The sequence below is a fragment of the Aedes albopictus genome, chromosome 3, assembly GCF_035046485.1.
Source record: "Aedes albopictus strain Foshan chromosome 3, AalbF5, whole genome shotgun sequence".
NCBI lineage: Eukaryota > Metazoa > Arthropoda > Insecta > Diptera > Culicidae > Aedes > Aedes albopictus.
This window is the reverse complement of record NC_085138.1, coordinates 217,313,330-217,341,273: the sequence shown is the minus strand read 5'-3', so window position 1 is coordinate 217,341,273 and position 27,944 is coordinate 217,313,330. Positions and strand designations below refer to the sequence as shown.

General features: G+C 36.3%; 3 protein-coding genes and 1 long non-coding RNA gene across 5 annotated transcripts in view; 1 reads left to right on the top strand and 3 right to left on the bottom strand.

Moving 5' to 3' along the window:
• LOC109411905 (voltage-gated potassium channel subunit beta-2) overlaps window positions 1-5,964 on the bottom strand; it is a 167,785-nt gene extending 161,821 nt beyond the window's left edge. The window contains exon 1 of one of the 2 annotated variants that reach the window (XM_062858905.1): window positions 5,045-5,964. In XM_062858905.1, coding sequence (XP_062714889.1) covers window positions 5,045-5,221 — 177 coding nt within the window. In that variant the 5' untranslated portion in view covers window positions 5,222-5,964. The remainder of the gene's footprint in view (window positions 1-5,044) is intronic. The other variant, XM_062858904.1, reaches the window with a different exon arrangement.
• LOC109406242 (4'-phosphopantetheine phosphatase) lies at window positions 39-27,153 on the top strand. Its single transcript, XM_019679301.3, has 5 exons — window positions 39-604; window positions 658-863; window positions 16,452-16,594; window positions 16,652-16,940; window positions 26,876-27,153. Exons 1-5 carry the CDS (start codon window positions 357-359, stop codon window positions 27,061-27,063), a joined length of 1,074 nt encoding a protein of 357 aa, XP_019534846.1. The 5' UTR covers window positions 39-356; the 3' UTR covers window positions 27,064-27,153.
• Window positions 24,631-25,078, bottom strand: LOC134291316 (uncharacterized). Its single transcript, XR_009999027.1, has 2 exons — window positions 25,023-25,078; window positions 24,631-24,953 (listed from the first exon to the last, which is right to left on the bottom strand). It is a non-coding gene; the product is annotated as an uncharacterized LOC134291316 (long non-coding RNA).
• Window positions 27,108-27,852, bottom strand: LOC109411908 (iron-sulfur cluster assembly 2 homolog, mitochondrial). The gene is made up of 2 exons (XM_029877249.2): window positions 27,640-27,852; window positions 27,108-27,570 (listed from the first exon to the last, which is right to left on the bottom strand). The coding sequence occupies exons 1-2, from the start codon at window positions 27,678-27,680 to the stop codon at window positions 27,189-27,191; spliced, it is 423 nt and encodes a 140-aa protein (XP_029733109.2). The 5' UTR covers window positions 27,681-27,852; the 3' UTR covers window positions 27,108-27,188.
• Between the last annotated feature and the right edge of the window lie 92 nt (window positions 27,853-27,944).

Below are 27,944 nucleotides of genomic sequence, written 5' to 3'. Positions count from 1 at the left end.
AGGGGCAAATATATGTCCCTCTCTTTCTTTCTCACATGTCATCCAAAAACATCAGCAATTTCATAGAGTTACGAATACTACAGCAGTATAGCAGTGAAAAGTTAATAAACAGTCAAACGTCTGCCTGAAATCGATAAAAATCTCTGCAATGTGAAAGAGATATTTGCCTGTTGATTTATTCTTTTGATATTTTGACTTCTTGTATTGTTGTTGACACTCCGAAACTATCAGTGGTTTGTTATTATTTGGTGACGATACTGTGAAAGCTAGAAAAAAAATTTCAATCAAATTTATCTAGCTAATTTTTTGTTGGTGAATTTTATTAGTAGTCGTAAAACTGTCGAATTAATCCTATAATGTCTTCGCCAATTCAATTTCGACTTTTGCAAGATGTAGATAATTATTGTCCAGATACTCTCGATCTCAGCCTAGATAGTGAAGCCAAAAATTACTGGTTTAAGTGTTTCAACCGGCTGGTACTAAAATTTGAACAACAAGCGGCCAAAAGCCAGAACGGAGACCCTACGGCTGTGGATCGAGCAGCCAAATTTCGTACGGATTACCTAGATAAACTTGAACAACTTCAACAGGACAATTCCAGTTTGTAGGTATTGAGAAGGCAATTTGTACTCACAATCTTAAACATCATTTTTTTAGGAATCCAAAACCCTTGGCAATTAGGGATTTGTTGGAATTGAATGAAACGTGTTTGAGGCGTTTCGGATTCGATGATCCATGGAGGGAGCAAAAGCAGATAGAAAACCAGGCTTCAATTGTGAAATTAAACTCTAGACTCGACTACATTGATCAAATAGAGGATATAAGAGCTAAATGGACTGAGATTATTAAGGGAGTGTTGGCAGGTAACGCAGTATCTTTTGTTTATCTTGTTTACGATAAGATTATATTTGCAAATTAGAATAAAGATTGAAAAACGAGAATGATACGTAGAGTAGACACATTCACATTTGAATAAATGTCTGGAAATCCATTTTAACCTTCACGTACCCGACCACCGACTACTCATTTTTTTATATCTATTTAAACGAGATTTTTAGCCCTAGGTTAGTTCATCTCGGACCCACGCTTTACTTCCCTTCCGAAGGAAGAATTCACATTTCGTGAGTTTGTCGGGAGTGGTATTCGATCCCAGGTCCTCGGCGTGAAAGTCAAGTGTTCTTACCATCACACCAGGTCCGCTCCACAAACTACTCATTTTCAAAATTCATCAATTTTCATCCGATTTTTTTATGTCCCCTCAATCGATCATAAATTGGTGCTAGTTTATTACACTGACCATGTAGGGTAGGTAATCAAAATTTGAACCAAATTGTGGCTTTCTGAAGCAGTGCTAATTTTAAGTGATTTTTTCTCCCACATGGAAATAATTTACTACGGCAAAATCGTATGTACATGAAAGCCACGGGTATAAGCTTTCTGTGAAATGGTAAAACGTTTGTATTTGCATCGAATTTCATTGAACTATTTGATGTTTCATCAACAATGGTTTTAATCTTAATTTGAACCAATTTTAATCTTAATTTGAACTACTGGCGGCAGCAGCTCGAGCAACTCACAAAACAGCCAATTCCATGCTAAACAATAAAAAATCACATGAATCTACTAATTCAGTAACAAATTTTGAAAACGACGTACAGTCGAGTCTCTTACTAAACGAATTCCTATTAAACGGACTCCTATTAAACGAACTCCTACTAGACAGGGGTGAGCGTTATAGGAGACTAAGAGCTTATGGGATTTCGGCATTTTGGGGGTGTGGCCTATTATCTCGGGTGTGTTAAGAGTTAACGCAATACTTTCTTCGGCAAAGTTTTAGGGCTTGATAAGATCTACCATTTAGAACTTTGGTTCATATGATTAGTTGGCAATTTGGCCGCTAGAGGGACCACCAACAATTTGATGCTTAATTGCACTACAGGAACCATATCAGGTTGTCAAGCAAACGTTACGATATGCGACCTGATAATTTGGAAGGATAGTGTCTTCGGGAAAGTTGTTGGTTACGCCAATAACTTACTGACGATGAGTTGCGAAGTTCGAAATTCCTCCACTGGGCGGCGCTAGTGAGCAAGTAAAATTTCAAAACCTCATATCTCAGAATCCCGATAACTTAGGAAGATGGTGTCTTTGGCAAAGTTGTTCAGTATGACATGAGCTTACATAAAAATAAACACTTGTTTCGCAATTCTGCCACTAGGTGGCGCTAGTGAACATGCAAATTTTAGAAATCTCATAGCTCAGAATCCTGATAACTTAGAAAGTTGGTGTCTTCGGCAAAGTTGATCAGTATAACATAAACTTACATAAAAATAAACACTTGTTTTGCAATTCTGCCACTAGGCGGCGTTTACCGGGTTTTTTCGTCTTTTTTCGATTTTTTTGGCGGTTTTTCGGCTTGGCAAAACTAGTGTCGCTCCCCTCGATAACTTAGAAAGTTGGTGTCTTCGGAAAAGTTGATCAGAATGACAAGAACTTACATAAAAATAAACACTTGGTTCAAAATTCTGCCACTAGGTGGCGCTAGTGAACATGCAAATTTTAGAAATCTCATAGCTCAGAATCCTGATAACTTAGAAAGTTGGTGTCTTCGGCAAAGTTGATCAGTATAACATAAACTTACATAAAAATAAACACTTGTTTTGCAATTCTGCCACTAGGCGGCGTTTACCGGGTTTTTTCGTCTTTTTTCGATTTTTTTGGCGGTTTTTCGGCTCAGTAAAACTAGTGTCGCTCCCCCCGATAACTTAGAAAGATGGTGTCTTTGGCAAAGTTGATCAGAATGACATAAACTTACATAAAAATAAACAATTGTTTCGCAATTCTGCCACTAGGTGGCGCTAGTGAACATACAAATTTTAGAAATCTCATAGCTCAGAATCCTGATAACTTAGAAAGTTGGTGTCTTTGGAAAAGTTGATCAGAGTGACATAAACTTGCATAAAAATAAACACTTGTTTCGCAATTCTGCCACTAGGCGGCGTTAGTGAACATGCTAAGCCGAAAAACCACAAAAAAGTCGAAAAAAGACGAAAAAACCCGGTAAACGCCGCCTAGTGGCAGAATTGCGAAACAAATGTTTATTTTTATGTAAGTTTATGTCATACTGATCAACTTTGCCGAAAACACCAACTTCCTAAGTTATCAGAATTCTGAGCTATGAGATTTCTAAAATTTACAAGTTTACTAGCGCCTCCTAGTGGCAGAATTTTGAAACAAGTGTTTATTTTTATGTAAGTTTATGTTATACTGATCAACTTTGCCGAAGACACCAACTTTCTAAGTTATCAGGATTCTGAGCTATGAGATTTCTAAAATTTGCATGTTTCTTAGCGCCGCCTAGTGGCAGAATTGCGAAACAAGTGTTTATTTTTATGTAAGTTCCTGTCATACTGATCAACTTTGCCGAAGACACCATCTTCCTAAGTTATCGGGATTCTGAGATATGAGGTTTTGAAATTTTACTTGCTCACTAGCGCCGCCCAGTGGAGGAATTTCGAACTTCGCAACTCATCGTCAGTAAGTTATTGGCGTACCCAACAACTTTCCCGAAGACACTATCCTTCCAAATTATCAGGTCGCATATCGTAACGTTTGCTTGACAACCTGATATGGTTCCTGTAGTGCAATTAAGCATCAAATTGTTGATGGTCCCTCTAGCGGCCAAATTGCCAACTAATCATATGAACCAAAGTTTTAAATGGTAGATCTTATCAAGCCCTAAAACTTTGCCGAAGAAAATATTGCGTTAACTCTTAACACACCCGAGATAATAGGCCACACCCCCAAAATGCCGAAATCCCATAAGCTCTTAGTCTCCTATTAAGCGAATTCCTATTGCGCCCCCCGACCAGTGATCTTATAAGAGTCTCGACTGTATAATCAATGGTGTAGCATTGATTATACGTCGTTTTCAAAATTTGTTACTGAATTCTCATACCTATTTTTCATTAGGCAGAGGAATCTCAACTCAGAATGTTCGAAATTCTTTAGGAATTTGGAAACTAAATTTGGATTTTTTCATCCCCTAAGAGTAAACAAAGCAACCACTAGCGCAATCTACAGGCCAACACTAGAAGCTCACCCCCGTTTACTAGTTCAAATTTAGATTACAAATGGTTCAACTTAAGATAACATTCTCCAAGTAAGAATCACTTAAATTTGATAATTTTATGACAAATTATGCGGAATATTATTCGGTTGGTCGATTCTACGATAAATAAGCTTTCATTTGACGTGTTCACATATTGCGTGTGATACAATGCATGAGCTGTACGAGTGCACCGAAAATGTGCTTTCTGTTGGGGGAAATGGGTGAAATCACAGTGATTTTTCAATTGCCTGTTTTCCATGACAAAAACGCTTTTTTCAATGCTTTTAAAGTCCATGTTATCAGGTTATATTATGGAAAGCTGTTTAACATCTTTTTCGGGAGAACATTTGCCTGAAAAGTACTTCGTTTTAATGAATTTTGAAATGGTTCAAATTAAGATTACAATTTGACTAGTTCAAAGTTTGATTTCTTACCCTAGTATCCGGAACCATTCCAGAGATATTCCGGATTGTACTGCCAAATGGCTAAAAGTGATTATTTCGTGTGTTATTGTGTTTGAGAGGCCCCCGCGGAACCTGTTCCAGGTGTTCCGGAACGGCCATATCACTTGATACATACTTCTAAGTTAAAAGTTAAAAGTTAGTCTTTTCTGCCCCATCCTCTCTAAATCATGAAGATTTAAACGTCGCTCGGCATGTTTTGGTTGCAAACCAGAAATGTCCCTGATGATACCCCCGTGGAACCTGTGCTATATTTATTTATTTATTAATTTGCTCTTTCCATCTGTCAAATTAACACTAAATAGTCTTTCAAAACAATTTGCTCCTTATCCGCGCTGAACAGTTGTGGTGTTATGGTATTTCGGCATACAAAAAACTGTTCATCATTTCGTAGTAGCCCCTCGAAATAAAAAGAAAAGAACAAACAGGAAGCACTACTTATGACTAATAATTAAATTGGAGAGCTTCTCACCTGGCAGTGTTCAGTGACCCTTCGTTGAAAACTTGTAACAGGAGAGTTAAAGTCAAATGCGGCAAACACTTCATTGAAATTAACTGACATGGCGTAACGGATCATGTGAACCGTATATCGTGTTCCTTGGTTCGTTATATAGAAAATCCCGTTGACGTAGTATTCTTTCCGGAGCATACATGTTGAGTCGGCTTAGCAGTTCCGGAGCATCCGTTACACCAAGCAAAATCTTTGCTGCAAAAACAACCTGTGCCATGAATCTACGGGTTTCCAAGGTGTCCAGTTGTAGCAGACTACACCGGTGTTCATATGGGGGCAAATTCGAGGGATCTCGCCATGGAAGGCTTCAAAAGGCACGCCTCACAAACTCCCGCTGAATTGCTTCTATTCTTCTTATCCACGTTAAAATTTATATGGGCACCACACCACAACATTCGACTCCAGAAGAGATCCGACCAGAGTGCAATACCAATTAGCTTAATATGAAAGGGTATGACGTTGCACTTATGTACGCTGAGTGTTGGAAAATTGAGTACTAATCTGTGAATTCATCTACTAAAATCTGCAACGCAAAACAGTCGTCATGACATTTGATTAGCATGTAGGTTTTAACGTCATTAGCATAAAATAGTTGACGTCCTGGGGGCAGCAAATACGACAGATCGTTGACAAACAGCGTAAAGAGCAATAATGGGCCCAAATTACTACCTTGGGGGACGCTGGAAGTATTGGTGAACGTATCTGAGCATTCTGTTCCTATCTTCCCTCAAAGTTTTCTATCTCTAAGATACGTTTCGAACCAGCAAGTTAAGTATGAAGAGATACCGATAGTCTCTAGTCGTTTCAACAATATTTTGCGATCAACTCGGTCGAAAGCAGATTTAAAGTCGGTATAGACTACATCCGTTTGCGCTCCAGCATCCTTATTGTGTATACAGTGTGATACAAATTGAACCAGGTTTGTTGCTACTGACCTTTTAGGGAAAAATTCGTGTTGATCAAATCGAGATATAATTTTTGCAAGCTGAAAACAATATTTCGTATACGCTAACAAGCAAACATACAAACTAAAGCGACGGCCGTTCGCTGCTGACTATCTTTGAATCTGGAAGAAGATGAAAAGTGGAAATCAAAATTATCTACATCGGTTTCTACAATAAATACGAAGCGCTTTGGACCTAATTCGCTTTAGTTGTCTCAATCGAGCATTTTCCCATGGCAGCCAATTAAACGACCCATAATAAATTAAAAAGTTTCCATAAAAAAATCGAAAATTGACAATAAATAAATAGGGGTGGAAGCTATCATAAAATATAACAGTTCCATAAACAAACCAAAAAGCGTAAAAATAAATCAAAACTTCCCATAAATAATTGATTTTTGAGCAATAAAAAATACCAGAATTTCCACAAATAAATCAACAATTGCAATAAAAAACTATATCTTTTCCAACAAAAAAAATTCGAACATATTACATCATAAAACTATGATAGAAAGACTGAAACTATTGTGCAATTTAACAGACAATCGCTTGCTGTCCGAACTCGCTAACGCTCGTCGGACTTTAAAAAGGGATAACATAACTGTTCGCATTATACCTGGCAAATTATTGGATCTGTGGATTGCCTAGAACAGAATCGACACAGTTACGGAGCGTCGGATTTCGGAAACTTCGGCGGCCTTCTGCCGCCTCAGTTCCTCAATCCTCTATGCGGCTTCGCCGCATGGCTCAGCCCATACTTTCACTTTGCTCATTAGTATCGTATTTATTGCTATATTTTCAATTGATTTTTTGATGTTTTTCAATTGGCAATTTTTAAATTATTTATGGAAAAATCAGATTTATTTATGGAAAATTTAAACTTTTTTGGTGGAAAAAATGTAGTTATTTATTGCAATTATTGAATTATTCGTGGAAATTTCGACATTTTTTATTGCTCTAAAATCAATTATTTATGGGAAATTTTGATTTATTCAAACACTTTTTGATTTGCTTATGGAAATTTTGTAGTTTATTATTGCTCCCTTCTTCCCTACTTCTTTATTGACAATTTCTGATTTTGTTATGGAAAATGATCACTTTTTTATGAGTCGTTTATATTTTAGCCATTTTCCCATGGCGGTTTCGGAGCGGATCTACGTACTGGGACATAATCAAGTATGATATCGTTAACCAATCTGGTGAAATAGGCCACGCTTCATCGATGCTATCGGAAGTTTCGAGGAATCCCCAATTTACTCGAAGCAGAGCATCGGTCAATCCATTGAAGTCAGATTTTCAGAAATTTAATCTGTTATCGGACAACTGGTCGTATTCCAAAGGATTCTGCATATTAACTGCAACATGCAATGGATGATGAGCATCGTCGGGAGGAACAATAGGTTCCACAGCTTTGGAAAGCGAACAGCTCGGCGAACAGCTTGTTAGTAAGGATTCGTTTACTAGAACTAGATCTAAAAATATGTTGGCTACTGACTGAGTTTATTTGCATGAGGCCATGTAGATTGAACCCATCCAGAAGATCATCGCTAGCGGCTGATAAAGCTGATAACATTACATCTACAGCAGGATATTCAGTTGAAGTCGTATTCCAAACCAGATTTGACTGATTGTAATCACCGAACACGATTGCATGATCGTAAGAGTTCAGTTTAGACAGCACTGCTCCGATGGAGTCCGGGGTTCAGTCTGTCGTTTCTGACTCAGTCATTCAAAATCATGAAGTTTGATATGCCGCACGGCATGTTTAGGATGAAAACCAGAAGTATCACATATGAGGCCCCGCGGAACCTGTCACGGGGATCCAAATGGGCCAACTTATTCTAATCTGGTTGTCGCAGTTGTGTTTCGCTATTCGCAACAAAAATTTTGCTGAAAATCGATGAATCAAACATAATAACACACGAAATAATTACTTTTAGCCATTTTGGCAACCCCCTGACCCCAGCACAAACCGGAATACCTCCGGAATAAATCCGGTTATTGCATGACCACTAGCACCAATTTATGATAGATTGAGGGCGACTACAAGAAAATCAGATGAAAATTTGAAAATGAGTTGTCGAGGGTCGGGTACGTGAAGGTTAAATTCCCACAATGAAAAAAAAAACTTGTGGTCAAATCAGGCCAAACATGTCTAAAGGTCCAATCTGCAGAAGAGAGTCTCTCTTTGGTTTCCCTCTCTTTCGTTAATATCTCAGCTGTTTCTTTGTATTATGATTGTCTCCTTGCATTGAACGAGGATCAAAACAATCGTCTTTTGATTTGTACTGCAAAAATAGTTGAAAAGTGTACCATTACATTGCAATAATTGAAAGAGAAATTAAACAAAGAGAGCCTCTCAAATGCAGATAGGACCTATTGAAATGTTTGGCCTGAAATGTTCAGCATATGTATACATATTCAGGCATGCTTCAAGTCAATTTAACCCTAGTAGGATGTTGGGGCTAATATGACCTAGAAAGGCACGCTGAACGTGCACTACGCCATCGTGATGCGAAAAACCCAAAATCTAAGGAGGATTTTAATTAATCAAGAATTTGTCAATAGCGCACAATAAAAGTTTATCATACTGACGATGAAATAAGGTACCCTTACTTCCTTGAGCATGGATTATCTTCATGCCTGCCACACGATATACATATGGTCGGCGTTAAGTCAGGTATCAGAAGGCCGGCTCCAGAGGCACGTTATCCTCTATTTGGGACATTTGTGCTGGTTAAGTCCAACCAAAATCACACGTAGGACCAACCCGAGCAGACGAGAATAGCAACAGCATAATAAAATGTGTTATTTTGGAAAAATAACTGAGTAGCGGAAAGAGTTATTTTCATGTTATTTACATAACATATCCTGTTATAAACTTGTCTGTCATAAGCGGCAAAATAACAAATATTATAACAAAAAAATGTTCCTGGAAGACCTGTTTAATAACATGTTTTGTTAGTTTCAATAACAACTTAATAATTTTGAAAATATTTTAATAACAAATTTTGATATGAATACGTTATTGATAACAATCTGAAAACAAAATTTGCTTTTTTTTCTGTTGCGGATAGGAACTCCTCCAAAGTCCCATATGCATTCAATGGGATACGCAACAAAAGGATCTATTGTTAAATGTTTCATTCATAATTGGGACGCTTTTTTGTCGCAAGCGATTTCTTATCGAAAACAGAGAGAAACAATAGTTCTCGTTTATTTTCCAAACAGCTTACGATGAAAAACTACCGTCGTTTTGAAACCCTTTATTAGGTGGTTTATTGTTTATAAGATTAATTTACATTATTACCTCTTTGATTGACACATTTATCCTAGTTAATCTAAGTGGGCTCGATGCAGTGAAATCAATAAAAATAAAATGTCTAAAAATAATCAATGGAGTTCTTGATGACTTATTTTTTTACATTTTTGTCGAAAATGTGTTGTTCGTCGTTGAATTCCACCAGTTGATCCAGAATGTTTTATAAAATGGCTAACACTCTATTACACTCTCTGTTTTCGTATTCATACCTAACTGAAACTGGGACAAAAAAAAACAGGTATACTTTTCAAAGTGCTTATAAAACAAAAGGCTGATAAGTTGGCTCTGTAACGTAATGTCAGTAAGAAGATGAACTGATGACAAAATAATATTTTCTCTTACACCCGAGCAGAAGAGAAAAACAACAGCATAACAAAATGCGTTATTTTGGCAAAATAACTGCATAACGGAATTAGTAATTTTCATGTTATTAACATAACATATTGAGTTATAAACTTGGCTGTCATAAACGGCAAAATAACAAGTCACATAACAAAAATTTGTTCCTGAAAAATCAATTTAATAACATGTTTTGTTAGTGGCAATAACAACTTAATAACAGTGAATTTGGGAAATATTTCAATAACAAATTTTGATATTAAAGAGTTATTGATAACATTTCGAAAGCAAAATTAGGGTAAAAACTAATTTTTTTTACTCATTTTTGGGTAATTATTTTAAGTGTGTTATTCTATTTTCAGAAAATAACAGGTCACATAAAAAAATTTCGAATTCATTATAAAACTTACAAACATGGACGGGATTTGAACCTCCAATCCTGATATCGTAAATTTTCAGTCGCCTTTACCAATGAGGCTATCACAGCACTTGCAGTGAGGGGCGATAGAAGCTTTACTGGTTCTACGTATTGCCAGTTTCCCCATTCCCCCATTTCATGTTTGCCAGTCGCAGGACAAAAATAGACAGAGATTTGAATGCAAGATCAAACAATGAACCTCTCTCTCTTACCAACAGCGCTATCGCGGTGCGCAGACATGTGCACTGTAACACTAATAACAGTGGTGGCGTTCGCAGGACCCGCCGTCGGCTGTTTCGGAACAAAGAGAACGACGAAAAAGTTTCTAGTCGACTATTTATGATTGAGCTTCGTCATGGGGTGCATTTTGGCGGTGACAAAGATTCTTTCCAGACGGAGATGATTTTTTTTAACTTTTTGTTTTGTTCGCGTTGTGAGAACGGCGATTATACATGTACTTACGTGAGCGAAGGTAAAAGGTAATTATATCATATGCCGATATGATTACTTCTGCAGATGCTGTTTAGTTTTATTCTGTTTTAGATTATTTTTAGTAATGAAAAAAGATATTTATGACATAATGTCAAACAATATATGATCGAATAATAATAGATCGAAAGAAAAAAGTTATAATAGACAAATGCAATCATCAATTGAGCAGAGTTGTCTGTATAGTTGACATAAATTAGAATTATTTAGTAGGTACCATATTTGCTATCTCCACTCCCACTAACTTTCATTACTTCGTAATACATAGTCTGTTCGGTACTTTTTGACGTTATAATTAGAGGTTAGAATAGCAGTACTGTTAAAATGACATATAAATTCAACTAAGTTTACTCAATTTTGAGATAAAAAAAACTCATTTGCAGATGTATCACTTTTTGAAGGTAAAATTTTACTTAATCTATAAGAATTGGGAATCGTAGAAAAGTGATAGGAATTTGGCACCGTAACGGGACTGGGATATTGAAAGAAGGAAATTAACACAAAGATAAACATATCAATAGCTATGATGCTATATTTATCCAAAACTCAAATTATAGCAATGAATAGCTTAGCTTAGCTTAACTTAGCTTAGCTTAGCTTAGCTTAGACTGACTGCACACATCTATGGTTGCTATTCCGTGATTGACCCGAATCAATGACAGTTGCACAATGAATCAACTGAATAATTGACTGGGAGTGGTCAATATTCTCACTGTGCACGCTTCAGAGACTCTCTTTAACAGTACAATAACGGCGCCGGCCATGTCCTTGCAGTCAGGTTGGAATAGGGAAGGAATATTAGTAACAACCTTTGTTAAGTGAAGGCCCGCGTTTACCGCTGCGACTCCACCAAAGGCTGCAGGAAGGAGTGTTTGTTAGTAGGAAAGGTATCGTTGGGTCTGGATTCACTTTGATAAGTAATATGACCTTCGTGTCATGCTGGTTGCCGCGCTATTGTTTGCTTTACGCGGAAAACAAACAATCGACCACCCGCATCAGGTGGTCGCTTAATATTTACTGTAAACGACGCGAAAAAATATTAATTCAATACGCTATTATTCGCTTCACTCGGAAAGCAAACAACTGATCACCCACGTCAGGTGATCGTTCAGTGTTGCTACAAAAGACGCGACACAACAAAATGCTCATTTCCGAATAGGGAAAAAGAAAAATCGAACGACCGAAGCAAAAGCGCGCGACACCGGCACCCGGTCGAAACCGTATCACACACTGATGCACGCTGGGCCCGCCGCCGTCGAAATGCTCACTTCCGAATACAAAACTTACTAGAAAATGAATCGAACCACCGAAGCAAAAGCGCGCGGCACCCGGACGAAATCGTATCTCACACTGATGCGCGCTGGGCCCACCGCCGTCCAACTCAAATTATAGCAATGAATAAAATAAAAAATACGGAAGAGTCTGATGAAATTTCTAGAAGTTGCAATGCCTTTATTTTTTACTTCATAATATGAAACAGCAGACAATAAAATAAAGAAGGTAAACTATGTAATGGTTATATCTGCGATGAATTTTCTCCGATTTTGACAATATTGATCTCATGTGATCCAGATTTATTTTTTCCATCAACAACAAATCCGACTGAACCGATCTGGTCATCGTGAGTTAAGAAAAAACCCGAATTGCCATACACGTGGAATTTTCCATAGACCAGCTGCAATTGGCTTCTTTAGTGGTGTTGAGATAATTCCATTTTCACAATCTACATGCCAAACTGAGCCGACATCCAAATTTTCATGAACTTTGATGCCCGGGAACCTATTTAAAAATCGATTTAAAGTTTGTATGGGAGCGATTTGTCGAATCACCCCTCGTCGCATTTCGTACTGGGCGGAGCTGTCAAGCAGTTGCCCAGCTGTCAAAAGGTGATTTCAAAAATCTTTTTGTAATTGAATTTAGGTTTCAAAATTAAGTTTTAAAAATCTGAAAAAAATCATACTGGCTTAAAAAAAGGTGCTCTTTTGAATAAAATCAAAAAATCAATATATTATTCTTAATTTGAAAATCCAATTGGTGATTGGTACAAATTAAGTACCTTACCAAGAAAAAAATGTTAAATTTAAATTTATACGTTCAATATGTAGTCCGTCCAAAGTCTTACACCGTACATAAAACCGTTTTTAATTAGATTTTGTTTTAGGTTTTATAGAGGCATTTTAAAATCTTCTCCTGTGTGGTAGGGATAGGATTTTTCAAAACACCATCGTTCTTCTTCTTCTTCTTCATGCACCATCAAATCGCCAATAGCATATCTGCCCAGCCTAGGCCCAAAGTCAAAGTAATCATTACGAAGCATAAATGTCAATTTCTTGATTTTGCTTTGGCTGACCAAGCCAAGGATGACCGTAGCATTTTCATAATTCAAATCTCAATTTGTTCATCGAGCACATGTTCTGTTGTGCTGCACGTGGATGTCAAAGCGTTTTCAACAGTGTAATTACGAAGCATGTTTCACGAGAGACCATATCTTTTCAATACGCTAACTCCACAACAACGCCGATATTACTGCGCCACTTGGGCAGTGGCTGGTATTTTGGGTACTTTTCAGCTACAACTCAGTCAATTTCAGAAATTTAGCAAAACCTCGCGCCGCCCAGCAGGGACTTTGTTTTGTACACATTACAGCACCTCCATGTCACGTAATATACCACACCTCTTATCAAATGTGATACCGTAAGCGTATCATACTTTGCGCACCTAGGGCCTAACTTTGCGCACTTTTCAAAAAATCGTTGAATAGTTTTTCTGGTGCATTATGCAACCTTTTTCCCACGGAATACTAGCTAATGATATGGGGCATGCACTTTGTCTCAGTTTGGATGTAATGATAACTGGAAGAGGAAGACAAATTGATTAGTGAATATGCAGTTGCTTTCCCTAAAATGCTGTAAATAACATTGTAGAATGACGTAGGTTTTGTTTCAAAATTTGTTTTAGTTTAGATAGCAATATCATAAAGTATTTGTGCTCTCTCAATAATACAATAATAACCAAACTTGTTCCACAACAGAATGTAATATTGAAATGTTATTTAAGGGCTGCATACCAATTGCTTGGTCATAACAAAATAAGATTGTCCAACAAAACATGTTATGGAAACGTAATGCCTTGATAATTCAATAATAACAAAACAAGATATAAAAACAGGTTTTGTGATTTCGTAGTTATTAATTTGATATTCCCCTCTGCTCGGGCAGTTCCTCACGGAATGCTGTGAACAACGAAAATCTCGAATGGTGTAGTTTTGATTGCAAAGCTAGTTATGTTGTAATATTAATGATCAAATATTTGTACAGTCTCAATGACACAATAATAACTGAACTTGTGCTACAACAAAACAAGTTATTGAAATGTAATTTAAAGAAAATATACCAAGAGCACGATCATAACAAAATAAGATTGCCCAACAGAACATGTTATGGAAGGTGATGACTTAATAAGTTTATAATAACAAACCGAGATATAAAAACAGGTTTTGTGATTCCGTTGTTATTATTTTGATATTTTCCTCTGCTCGGGTAACCATCATCATAATCATATTGGTCAATTTCGGTAAATAATGGGATTTTTAATAAGAAATGATACATTTGTGAGGCACCACCGTGAAATTAACATGTTTTCGCAATAGAACAGCACAAAAAGTTTAGATATTTGAAAAAGAAATACATGTTTTGTACGTGTTCTAAATAGAGTTTTTTGAAGCCACAATGGTGCTAACAATGAGTCTTTTTAAATCGTCAATTCTATAGCAGATTTGAAAACAAATTGAGGTAAGTCAGTACAATTTCAGCGCAAAAACAATAATTCTTTGACTGTACCAAGCTATCAGTTAGTTTTGTTTTCGAAAATGTGAGCAAAATCGACATTTATCAAAATGATCCAACCATGATCAGGTTTTTGGTCGGTCCAACCATCTACATTTACCCTACCCTTACTCCCTTGGGCATGGAGTATCTTCATGCCTGCCACACGATATACCTACATGTAAAATAACGATTCCCGAGCACAGGAAAATTTCAAAATAATAACAACGAAATCACAAAACCTGTTTTTATATCTCGGTTTGTTATTATTAACTTATTAAGTCATCATCGTTCCATAACATTTTCTGTTGGGCAATCTTATTTTGTTATGATCGTGCTCTTGGTATATTTTCTTTAAATTACATTTCAATAACATGTTTTGTTGTAGCACAAGTTCAGTTATTATTGTGTCATTGAGACTGTACAAATATTTGATCATTAATATTACAACATAACTAGCTTTGCAATCAAAACTACACCATTCGAGATTTTCGTTGTTCACAGCATTCCGTGAGGAACTGTAAGAGAAAATATTTTTTTGTCATCAGTTCCTCTTCTTACTGACATTACGTTTTAACTGTGACAGTGCCAACTTATCAGCCTTTTGTTTTATAAGCACTTTGAAAAGTATACCTGTTTTTTTGTCCCAGTTTCAGTTAGGTATGAATACGATCATAGAGAGTGTAATAGAGTGTTAGCTGTTTTATGAAACATTTGGGATCAACTGGTGGAATTCAACAACGAACAACACATTCTCGATAATAAATCGCTTGCAACAACAATAGTGTCCCAATTATGAATGAAATATTTAACAATAGATCCTATTGTTGCGTATCCCATTGAATGCATATGGGACTTTGGAGGAGTTCCTATCCGCAACAGAAAAAAGCAAATTTTGTTTTTACATTGTTATCAATAACGTATTCATATCAAAATTTGTTATTGAAATATTTTAAAAAATCGCTGCTATTAAGTTGTTATTGAAACTAACAAAACATGTTATTAAAAAGGTCTTCCAGGAACATTTTTTTGTTATAATTTTTGTTATTTTGCCGCTTATGACAGACAAGTTTATAACACTATATGTTATGTAAATAACATGAAAATAACTCTTTCCGCTACTCAGTTATTTTCCCAAAATAACACATTTTATTATGCTGTTGCTATTCCCTTCTGCTCGGGTTAGCAGAGAAAGCTCTCAGTTAATACCAGTAGCAGTGCTTATCAAACTCATGAATTTGACAAGCAGGTTTTTTTTCCAGTAGGGACGGAATGCCAAGAAGAAAGAGAAGAAGAATAAGAAGAAGAAGAATAAGAAGAGATGACTATCTGTTTTTGTATCACAAGAACAACAGACATGAAAATTCACGAAGGTTGAACCATGTGGCGCCGGGTTTTGGAGCGAAAACTATACGAAGTTCATTGTCGTTATCCAATTGACCACCTTCCGGAATCCCTGTAACCCGTTCAGCATTGACCAGACCTGCCCAGAACCCTTCAAAAACGGTCTTAAACAATATGTTTCTCATTTCAGTGAAATGTGCATAGAAGTTATGCAATAAAATGCATAAAGGGCATACATTTGTGGATTTTCAAGCACATAGCAAAGATGAAAACTAATATTTCGGATGTTCCGGATTACCGGAGCCGGTTCTCGATAATCAGTCAATATTAATGTCTATAATCGAAGTCCACGTAAATACCTTTCCAACGATTATTGGACGGTCCTGATTACTTGTTTGGTTGCAAAGTTATAGCCTGTCAAAGTTAGGGTCTCTGAGGTGGCATTTTTCAGTTGAAGCAGGTTCCCGGGGGCCACAGTGGCAAAATCCGGATTTCTCCGGTGGTTTTGAAAACTAGACTTATGGCCCTTACATTTGAGCCAAAGAGATTCAAAATCAGACCAGCCACTGATTTTTGCGAGCTGTCCAAAGTTTGGGGTCAAAAATGACCCTGTGGTCTTATTTGTAACTTTTTTTAGGGACTAAGGAAGGTTAAACGTAATTTGTAATGTAATTTTATGTCTTTTAAAGGTAATATGTTTGACTGGGGAGCCCAAGCTGTGGCACAAATACTTGAGAACGATTCCAGTTTTGGACTAGAGGAAGCTCTGCAACAGATTCAAAAACGGCCCTGGTTGATAGATTGTTTGGATCAATGGCTAGATAGAACACAGGTATGTGTCTCTAATGTTTAAAATAAGATCAGATAAAATGTTTCTTTTTACTCTTAGGGACCCCCTCACAAGTGTGCTACTATTTTTACCGATAACTCTGGTATTGATATTGTACTAGGAATTTTGCCTTTAGTCAGACAACTATTGCTTCAAAAGACAAAAGTTTTACTTTGTGCAAACACGAAACCAGCCTTGAATGATATCACGTACGAAGAGTTACAGGAGTTAATTAGGCAATGTTGCTCAAAGTGTGCAATAATCAATGAGGCTTACGAGGAAGGAATGCTTCAAATTTTTGGAAACGAACAGAATGGACCGTGTCTCGACTTCCGTCTCATAACACCAGGTAAGCGATTTTTATATTAGCAAAGCCATCAAAATTTCCTTATAAAATATCTTGATACCTTGATGGCTACACCCTGATAAAAAATATCATAAAAATACAATAAATTTTATTGTTGCAACACCATTTTTTCGAAAAATATTCACCATTAAACATATTGTAATTTGCACAGCACACTCATCATCACCCCTATTGTTCTATACCATTCGGCGAATGGTAAATGGCAGTTTTACAATAAAAAATGGTGGTCGTTATGTATCTTATCCATAGAATTTTGAGAAAATTTTCATACATTTTTTCGCGAAAAACAGTTGTGAGGGAGTGTTCAACCTAGAGGAAGCGAAGGATTTCCTCTTTATTGCCGTCGAGCGGATACAGAATTTCCGTACCTCAAAAACTCTCACGACAATAACCATCAAGGTCAGTGGCCTCCTCCAAAAGGGACTGGCTACCCGAAGAGCTTCACTGATTGTTCCCTGATGGGTTAATCCTCCTCCGAAAGGGACTGGTTACCCGAAGAGGATTAAGGTTGAACTTCTCTTCCAAAAGGGACTGGTTACCCGAAGAGATCCACTCTGTGGCTAGTTCTAAAACAAAATTCTCCTCCAAAAGGGACTGGTTACCCGAAGAGAATTAGGTGGTTTCGGATATTTCAAAACAAAGAGTCTGACTTGACTCGTACTAGAATCTACCGCGAATCCTTTATTCATGAAACGGGGTCCCCTTATATACCCTCGTCCAGACCTCTCCAGACATTTTCGCACCCTCTTTTTAACATGTTTTTTCCTGATCCTGTGGAAAACTATTCCATTTGTATATGTGCCGTTCAGAAAGTATGCTCATCCTTTTCACATCATTAATTTGCCATGATCGATCGAGATTCTAACTTGCATACATATAATCTTGCTATAAACCTTCCAAGCAAATCTTGCTTACAATTAATTTAGCCGAGTTGAGAATCTTTTCAGCAATTAAGCCTCTGCAATAGATTAGAGTTTTCCTGGATTAACTCTTGGTGGTGAGCATGGATAGCTGCATACAATTGTAATCTTAGAAGTGCTTGTCTGGTTTAATAGGGGTTCACAATATTGCTTAATCATAATGCTTATGTATAAGTGGCAAGTCTTTATCTGACTGCGCAATATCAAATTCGATCGCATAATTCATCTCACGCATGCGTATTACCGGAGATGCCTACTTGAATCGATCTAATATATGTACTTCCACACATCTAGAATTCTTGCATCATATGGATCATGAATGAACCTGAATATGAAAACGCGTAGTAAAGATCATGATTGATCCTGAATATGAAAACGTTTTCATTCAATACAACTTGATCATTCATTCCCTATAATGTTCTGAATGTATGCGATCTGCGTATCATACGCTTAATAGGGTTTGGGACCATTTGGGCAGGAGCACCTATTTGGGCACTTACTGCTATAACTTAGTCAATTTTGAACCGATTGACTTGATTTTTGAAACACGATTAGTAAGACGCTATATGTAGCTATGTTCAAAAATTCAAGTCAATCGCTTTGAAATTGACTCAGTTATAGCAACAAGTGCCCAAAATAGGTGCTTCTGCCCAAATGGTCCCAGACCCTAATTGACATTGACATTGATCTTGCGCTAGAGTTCCATTGCCAAGCATAACCGTAGTAGCATCAGGGAAGTGGAAAGCAAATGATTTGTTTATAAATATGTGCTCTGGACTAATCGTTTACTACGCGCGGTTTGTTCCGCGCTGGATTATGTGTTTATCCAAGACAGTCTCTTCCATAACGCTACGCGATCAAAGCATAATGGTGATAACGTTTGGTGGAACGTTGGCTCGTTTCCAATCGATTCAGATTGATTTTTGCACATTGGAATTTACACCGGTCTACACACCGAGAAAAAATTCTACTCAAAATTGAGTTGGATCCGACTCAGTTTCGTTAAAAGTGGGACAACCCTAAAACTGAGTAAGGTGTAGGTTACTCAATTTTGAGTAGTTGCTCTACTCGATGAAGACTGAGTAAAGTCAACTCACGGCATTCAAGATCGACCGTGAGTTGCTTCTACTCAGTTTTTTGAGTAGATTTGAAACAATTTCTTAACTGTTGCCGGAACATAATTTCAGGAAAAGATAATTTACGACATCGGCAGGTGGTGATTTTTCTGAACAACTTCTAGCACCACTAATTGCCGAAGTCGTAAATAACTTTATTTGTCCAAAATAAGAGATAAATTGCACCAACATTGTGAAAATATGTTGCTTCCTTGCAGCCGCTGCCGTCCACCATGAGCTAACTTTTGTTTTGCCTTTTCGTCTATCTCCGGATCTGACAGTTCAGAACATCGATTCGAACAATTTTTACTCAAAAATGAGTAACCGATAGTAAACGCGATCAACTGAGTAAAAGCACCTCATTGTCATCAAGCGAGCTTACTCAATTTGCGCCAACTCTTCGCGGTCGACGAAACTGAGTTGTCGTTATTCATCGACTGAGTAGAATTTTTTCTCAGTGCATGAATTTGTGACCAACGCGATTCATCAAACGTTATTTTTACAATTATTATGTTTCTTATTATTATAAATCATTATAATAGGAATATTTGTGTGGCACTTCTCTTGCCATTACTATAATCAAGTGAAGAGTGAGCGTTGAATACATTGTGCTTACAATAGATAAATGAGACTTTGACCAAACCATCAACGTAACGACAACAGTAGAATGTATTGTGTTTTTATGAGACATTTTTAGGACATTTTTCAAAAGAAAACAATATATCCTAATGTTTTTTCATTGATAAATTGAATGACGTCAAATGAATCGTTGTTACAATAAAAATACAACAATATTTGTTGTTATTTGTAAGCAGTTTTCGCTTATGAAAACCCATAGAATTTGTATTTCCCGCATTAACGAGCACTAAAAGCCGCCAGAATGATATGCACATTTTATGATAAGAATCAAACACTCTGATGTCTGGTATGTATTGCTTGGCAGCTGTTGATAAGATCTATCATCAATCTTTTCACATAACTGCCAAATATCACAGGTCAGACCTCAGGTCATATGATCCATACCATAAATCGTACACAATATGTACATAAGGCCATATGTAAATGTGGGAGAAAAATGTTACCGAGAAATATGAATTCTTTGGTTTTTCAAAGGCGAAATCTGTTAACATAACAACAAATATTATTGCATGTTTATTTTAACATCGGTTCAATCGAACCCATTAAACTAGTTGTTTTTGTATTGTTATCAATGGTAGTTTCTATTTACTAGATTCATTTAATTTATTGGAAAACAACAGAAAAATCATTGTTCATCTTTTTCTTGTCGTAACGTCCCCACTTGGATAAACCTGCTTTTCAGCAAGTGTTCTATAAGTACTTCCTCAGGTTTTAATAGACAGCTTCCCTTGCCAATATCTACTGTACTCAAATTTAAAACGAAAACTAAAAAAAATATGTCAAGTGATCCATGCAACAATAATACGTATTATTATTGATTTGTGACGAATTGTTTTTAAGTGTAATTGAGAAATAAACTCTTTTTAATAAAAAGTCCATGAGAACTTTGCAGGCACTTTTCCAAATGTATAAAAACAATTCATTTTTTTTACTATTGTCTATCCGGTTGGAATCAAGACCGACATTCAATCAAAAATTGCCATTTTCTTGATCCACAAGTGTTGCAACTGTTTCGCATCTAGTGCGCTGTGTTGCTGACAACAACGGGAAGGATGCGCACTACATTTGACATGATTAAAAAACGTCGCGAGTTGGGTCGCGTCGCGACTTGATTGTGCGTAGTCCGGTTTGGTGGCGGCCCGACAATAATAGTAACTTTAAATTATTAAAGAACGATTGAAAAACAATCGAATCAATTAGTCACTAATAAAGCTAATGTTCACTTATTGTACGAACTATATCGGTTTGATTTCTATCGTAAAAAGTAACCATATATCTACTGTACGTTTTATTGTGAACAATAAAAGCAGTCATATATTAATAATATTTACAATGTAATGAATGGTCATTTTTTATCCGGGCAGCGTATATTTATTCCAGCGTTGCCCGAGCAGAGGAAAATAGCAAGTGAATAACAATTTTTTTGTTATGGAATTTGTTGTTTTGCCGCTTATGACAGACAAGTTTATAACACAATATGTTATGGTAATAACTTAAAAATAATCAATTTTATTATTCAGTTATTTTGCGAAAATAACACAACTTCTTATGCTGTTGTTATTCCCTTCTGCTCGGTGAGTGTATAGGAATATTGCATCTTCTATTTATATGCTTATGCCGAAAAATTTTGAAAAAAAATAGAAATTACACTCGGTATTGAGTACATTACTTGTCAACAATTGCCTTCATATCCTTCCAATGAAGGATAATAATAATGTTCATAAATCCAAGACTTGAGCGTGCTCTACCCTTTGGTCCAATATCCACCGGTATTTATACTATCGAAAGACTAAGCATTTGGTACCTAGACAAGTAGGTCCCGTCTTTAGGTAAACACTACAAACGCAATAGGGATCCGAGCCACTTGGGCAGTGGCTTCTATTTTGGAATAGGTATAGTATCAAATCGTGTATAGAATTTCAAGTTAATTTGGTCAAAATTGACTGAGTTATAGTAGAAAAGTGCCCAAAATTTAAGCCATTGCCCAACTGGGTCGATATCCTATTCTTAATAAAATGGAGTCATGAGCTTCCGAGTTTTTTTTTCATGTCTTCAATATTTTGGGATTTTTAAGCTTGCTAATTCTTGCTTTGTGCTATTCTTCATTGCACAAAGAAAATGTTTGACAGATCTCAGGTAACTTTGACAGACAACAAAAAGGACAAAAACCAAGACCGTCTTTGTCCTACTCACGCATGAATGGCTTTGTGACCTGAGAATTGTCAATTCGTGTACAACCGATTCTTTTTTTTAACTGGTGGGGTTTTTGCTATAATTCAGTCAATTTTGACCCGATTCTCATGAAATTTTGTACACATGAAGGCACGTCTACTATCCGTGTACGAATCAAGTCAATGGACTACCCGCTTGACGCACACCCACAGTTGATCAGCAGGAGTAAATCCATTTAATTTTGTATGGTGAAAAGCATCTAAACTTGAATTACTTCAAATAGAAAGTTTTTTCTAAAACAATATTTGGTAGGCTTAATAGTAGTCCCCATTGTGCACAACCACCACCGAATATTTTTTCGAACAATGTATTGTATATATATATATATATATATATATATATATATATATATATATATATATATATATATATATATATATATATATATATATATATATATATATATATATATATATATATATATATATATATATATATATATATATATATATATATATATATATATATATATAAGGGTGGCCAACACTTATATGAAAAACAAAAATTTCGAAAAATGCCAAGTCTTACCTCCTAAATCAGTTGTTTTGGACTCCCAGAAGCTACGTTCAAAATTTGAGCGAAATCGGTTGAGCCTAAGGGGGCGCTCAAAACGCTTGAAGTTTGTATGGGAAAACTTGGCCAAATGTATGCAGAAGTTTTATGTTTTCGAATTTTGCCGCTAGGTGGCGCAGTAAGTGTTTAATAATCAAACCCATTGCTATTATTGTAGGTGACTATATGCCAAACAACTTTGTCGAAGACCGCGAAGTGATCCGACGTCTGTAAAAAAAGTTATACCCTAGGCAAAGTGAGGCAAAGAATTGAGATTTCATTATTGATATTATTCCTTTCCATGTATTGAAAAAAATAACAAAAAAGTTTATCCTCACTTTACCTAGGGTATAAATTTTTTCACAGACGTTGGATCACTTTGCGGTCTAAGACAAAGTTGTTTGGCATATAGTCACCTACAATAATACCAAAGGGTTTGATTATTGAACGTAAAATTCGAAAACTTAAAATTTCTGCATACATTTGGCCAAGATTTCCCATACAAACTTCAAGCGTTTTGAGCGCCCCCTTAGGCTCAACCGATTTCGCTCAAATTTTGAACATAGCTTCTGGAAGTCCAAAACAACTGAGGTAAGACTATATATATATATATATATATATATATATATGTATGTATGTATATGTAAATTATTTTATAAAAGTAAATCACAAAAATATTGTATGGCGAATACCATCTAAAGGCAAATTCTTCAAAGTGGAACACATTATTCGAAAAAATATTTGGTAGTGGTTGTGCACAATGGTGACCACTATTAAGCCTACCAAATATTTTTTCGGGAAAAGCTTTGCATTTCGCCATACAAAATTAAATTAAATTTCTCGTTACTTGCGTGTGCTACAGCATTTTAATCAGTTGTCAATTGCCCCAACGAACGAACACGATTCGCTAATCGGGGCGCAGTCGTGACCAAACGAGCGAATCCTTACTGTATAGGGGCTGTTCATAAACCACGTAGAATGAAATTTGGCCATCTTAGACCCCGCCCCCCTTCCTCCTCGTAGACTTTTGTCAATACAAAAATTTTAAAATTTGTATGGAGCGTAGACTTTGGCTAGACCCCCCTCCCCCCCAAAAAGTCTACGTGGTTTATGAACGGCCCCATAGTAAAAATTACTACAATGGGGGTTACAAGTCACAGACTCGCACCAACGTTTTTCAATCGAAGTGACTTCATGTTTGCTATGAGAAGAAATGTAGAATATTTTACAATAATGTAGAATATTTTACAATACTTAGTTCTGAGTTTCTGTTGAGATTGTTGTCTCTACTATCGAATGTACAATTCATCTATTAATTATGCAACATAAGGTGGTTTTCTATTTTTTTTTTTTTCATTTACTGCAGCGTGGTAGTATTTTTGTTGTATTTCATTGTAATTTCAAACCAAATATTGTTATTTGAAATCATTTATTTTAATTTTTATAAAAACAAAAATGATAAAAATATACAATTTTCACTTAGGTATAATAGTTTTTTATGTAACGAGTTGCAAAAAGTTGATTTTTTTCAGCCCGAGTCGTACATTTATCCAACGAGGCTTTCCGAGTTGGATAAATACGAAGAGTGCTGAAAATATCGAGTTTTGCAACGAATTCCATACAAAATTTTATGCAATGATTTTTTTTTTCATAATGCAACCCATTTGAGTTGCATAATGTTCATAATGCAACTCAAATGAGTTTCATTATGAACATTATACAACTATTTTTCATTATGCAACTCATTTCAGTTGCATAATGAGCCAGTTCGGAAAAATTAGCCATTATGATATCAAAATGAGTTATATAAAATGTAAATTATGATACTGAATTGCATAAATGTATTTTATGCAATTCAGTATCATAATTTACATTTTATTTAACTCATTTTGGTATCATAATGGCCAATTTTTCCGAACTGGTTCATTATGCAACTGAAATGAGTTGCATAATGAAAAATAGTTGTATAATGTTCATAATGCAACTCATTTGAGTTGCATTATGAACATTATACAACTCAAATGAGTTGCATTATGAAAAAAACATTGCATAAAATTTTTTAATGGAACTCGTTGCAAAACTCGATTTTTTCAGCACTTTTCGTATTTGTCCAACTCGGCAAGCCTCGTTGGATAAATGTACGACTCGTACTGAAAAAATCAACTTTTTGCAACTCGTTACATAAATAACTATTTTATCAACAGCATAGCCAGCTTTTTCTTTTTTCTTACTCACTCTCCTAAACAAACACGAGAAAAAGATGGATGGAGAGATGGGCTATTTGCCCCAGGTTTCATCCCACTCTTTCTCGTGTTTGTTTAGCAGAGTTAGCAAGTTGTTTTTTATTGAAACGCTGGGACAACTGGCACTTTGGCACATACCAATATCTTCTTAGTACCTTTTTGCAACAATCCGAGGTACTAGCCAGTTTGCAGCAGTCTCCGGTTTTCATCTCTAGGTTGTGCATCATGGAACCCTTCCGCATCCGCATCAGATCAACTGCCCATTTTTTTAGGAAATGTTCAGTACCATCAATCCTGATAATAACAAGCCCCCTAGTTAGAAATTTAATCCAACTTATTTTATATAGATTGTTGCAAACTTACCATCAGGGACTAGGAATCCTCTTAGTCAGCATGGAAAATTGATAAGGTCGTTGTATGTGAAACATTGACTTACCTTCAAAAACGTTTTGTATTGTGTTGGTAATCGAGTATTTTCACCTATCTACTGTGTTTTTAAACTTTAAACGATCATCTTTTTTATTAACAAGTTACAAAAATGATGTTCATCACTAATGAACTCGATGTGTAAACAATACAAGTATTTGCATACCAACAAACATCTGACTACATTACTGCCCCTTTTCGCTTGTCAGTCCCATGTTATTTCTCAAAGTGTCGACGTTTTGCACTATAACTCCAATTGTTTTCAAAAAAGTGTATTCATGTGATGCTTAAACTTTTCGTGGCACATTGAGCTGTGAAATGAGGCGAGAAAAATATCAAATTTATTTTATAATGGGCTCGTGAGAGACAAAAAATATGATTTGCATTAGAAACAACATGGGATTGACATGCCAAGAGGGGCAGATAAGCTGTTAAGTTAATCACAAAATAATTTCGGTTGTTTTTTGTTGGTATAATATATTTAACCGTAGTGTGACCAGCAAAAAAAACACCCGTAGAAGGCCGGCAGGGTACCCGGGTACCCACGAAATGGAAATGATCATATCTCAGCCATTTTTTCCACCGATTTTAAAAGTTTTTGCCTCATTCAACTCAGAAACTCATTATCTATCGAGATCGTATTTGGTTGGACCGGTCCGATCACCATAGGTACCGAAAAACCCGGATTTCCGGAACCATGTTTTTATACAATACAATATACGGGATTTTCGGTAGCTTAGTAGCTATTTCGGTACCAAGCATCGTAAAATTGCTTTGGCATATTGTATCTGACCGGCCTGGAATCATAAAACGTGTTGACTTTGAAACTGTGATTTCGGAACACGCTTCCCGTGGGGCCATGGTTGACCATAAACACTTTAAGGTATCCTAGCCTTAACAATGTGGGTTTCAATATGGTATAAGGACATTCTCCCAAAAATATTGATTTTTCGAAAACCACGGTGATTAGATCGGTCTAACCAAATATTTTCCCGATAGATAATGAGTTTCTGAGTTGAATGAGCTAAAAATTTCCAAAATCGATGAAAAATTGACGAAGATATGATCATTTCAATTTCGTGGGTACCCGGCTACTCTGCCGGCCTTCCACGTAATAAAAAAATGCAGGAGCCCCTCCCCCTGCTCCTCCTCACTTTAAAATTCGGTCAACCCCATTAATAAATGTATATTCACGAGTTCTAAGATCTAACAGAGTTCCAACATCCTAGTCTCAATAACCATTAAAACATCGAGATTTGGAATTGAAAGAGGTACCCGGGTACCCTGCCGGCCACATAAGTGTTAATACTACTGCAAGCATGGAAAAATTGAGAGTGTGCAATCACTGAACTATGACTTTTTTATTATTTTTACCAGAAGAATAGTAACTTATACTATCATATGTGCTCCCCCCGCTTAGTAGGTATTTTCAAAACACCGAGTGGTTAATTTTGCCATGCATTCATGATGAACAAAAGGTTCCAAACAACCATTTATCTCTCAATTTTACTGATTTTATGGTACATTTAAAAACATTTTATGCTTTTGAATTTAACAACGCGTTTGTCATGTGAACTACAATGAAATTGATGTTAGTGCGAGGAGAACCAGGTAAACTAAAGCGACAATCGCTCGCTGCTGAGAAGTTTACAATGAGAAGAATGATGCAGCATTAGCAACCATACGCCCAAATGACGTTAAACGCGAGAAATATCATTCTTCAATGACCATCACCAAGTTAACTAATATTACCCTAACAGATTAAAATGAATAATTTATTTGTATTTCAGCATTATGTAATGAACTATTGCCGAGCGATTTACTCATTATCGTTGGAATGGCCAGGGCTCTTCATACTAATCTGAACGCTAAATTCACCTGCGAGACATTAAAACTAGCAGTTGTAAAAAATGAATGGCTGGCAAAACGTCTTGGAGGAGAAACCTTTTCAGTTATCTGTAAATACGAAAACATATGATATTTTATGCAATTTCGGTATGTTGAAAAATTCAAATAGATCAATGCACCTCGAAACAATAAATATATTAGTAATTGTTCGACTAGGGGATATTATGTAACATATTTACATCCGAAAACAGTCCTTCAATCTAACTTAATGGCAAATGACGCCCCACATGAGCAGCCTTGCTCAGCCTTAGGATTGTTTATAATCCTAAACCCAGATCGTATTAGCTCGGTGTGGAAATCAATCGTCGATCCGTTTACATATTCGATAGAAGTCTGATCAATTACAACGCGTGCATCTTTCTCACCAAACACCACATCATCCGCCTCTAATTTGTCGTCTATATCGAACTTGTACTGAAACCCGGAACATCCACCACCCTCAATCGTCACACGCAAAAAGGATTTGTCATCGCAAATTTCCTTCAACCGCTTTACACAAGTATCGCTTAACTTCAGATGCCCTTTGCCGGTAGATTGTGATGAGAATGGAATGGCTCTTACGAGCAACTGCGTTTGTCTGAAACACACATAAATTGAATTCAAATAAACCCATTTTGTTGCCGCTGCCCACAAAATTGGTACATACCGTCTAAGAACGCCAGTTAATACGCTTCGAAATTGAGCCATTTATTGCTGATCTGCGGTCGTATGTGAGGATTGCTCAAAATTTTGCGATTATTGCATTGCACCAATGAATGACGTCCAAACAATAACAACTTGACTGTGCCGCTTGCTTCATTTGCCGTCCGCAGGTAAGTGCTCAGTCAGCTGATAACTCAGAGTCAGACTGAAAGAATGGAACGAAAATTTAATGGTAGCGACATCTGTAAAATTCAAGGAAAACTGAAGCAGGTATGTGCGAAAATATTCTAATAAGATACATACGCGAGT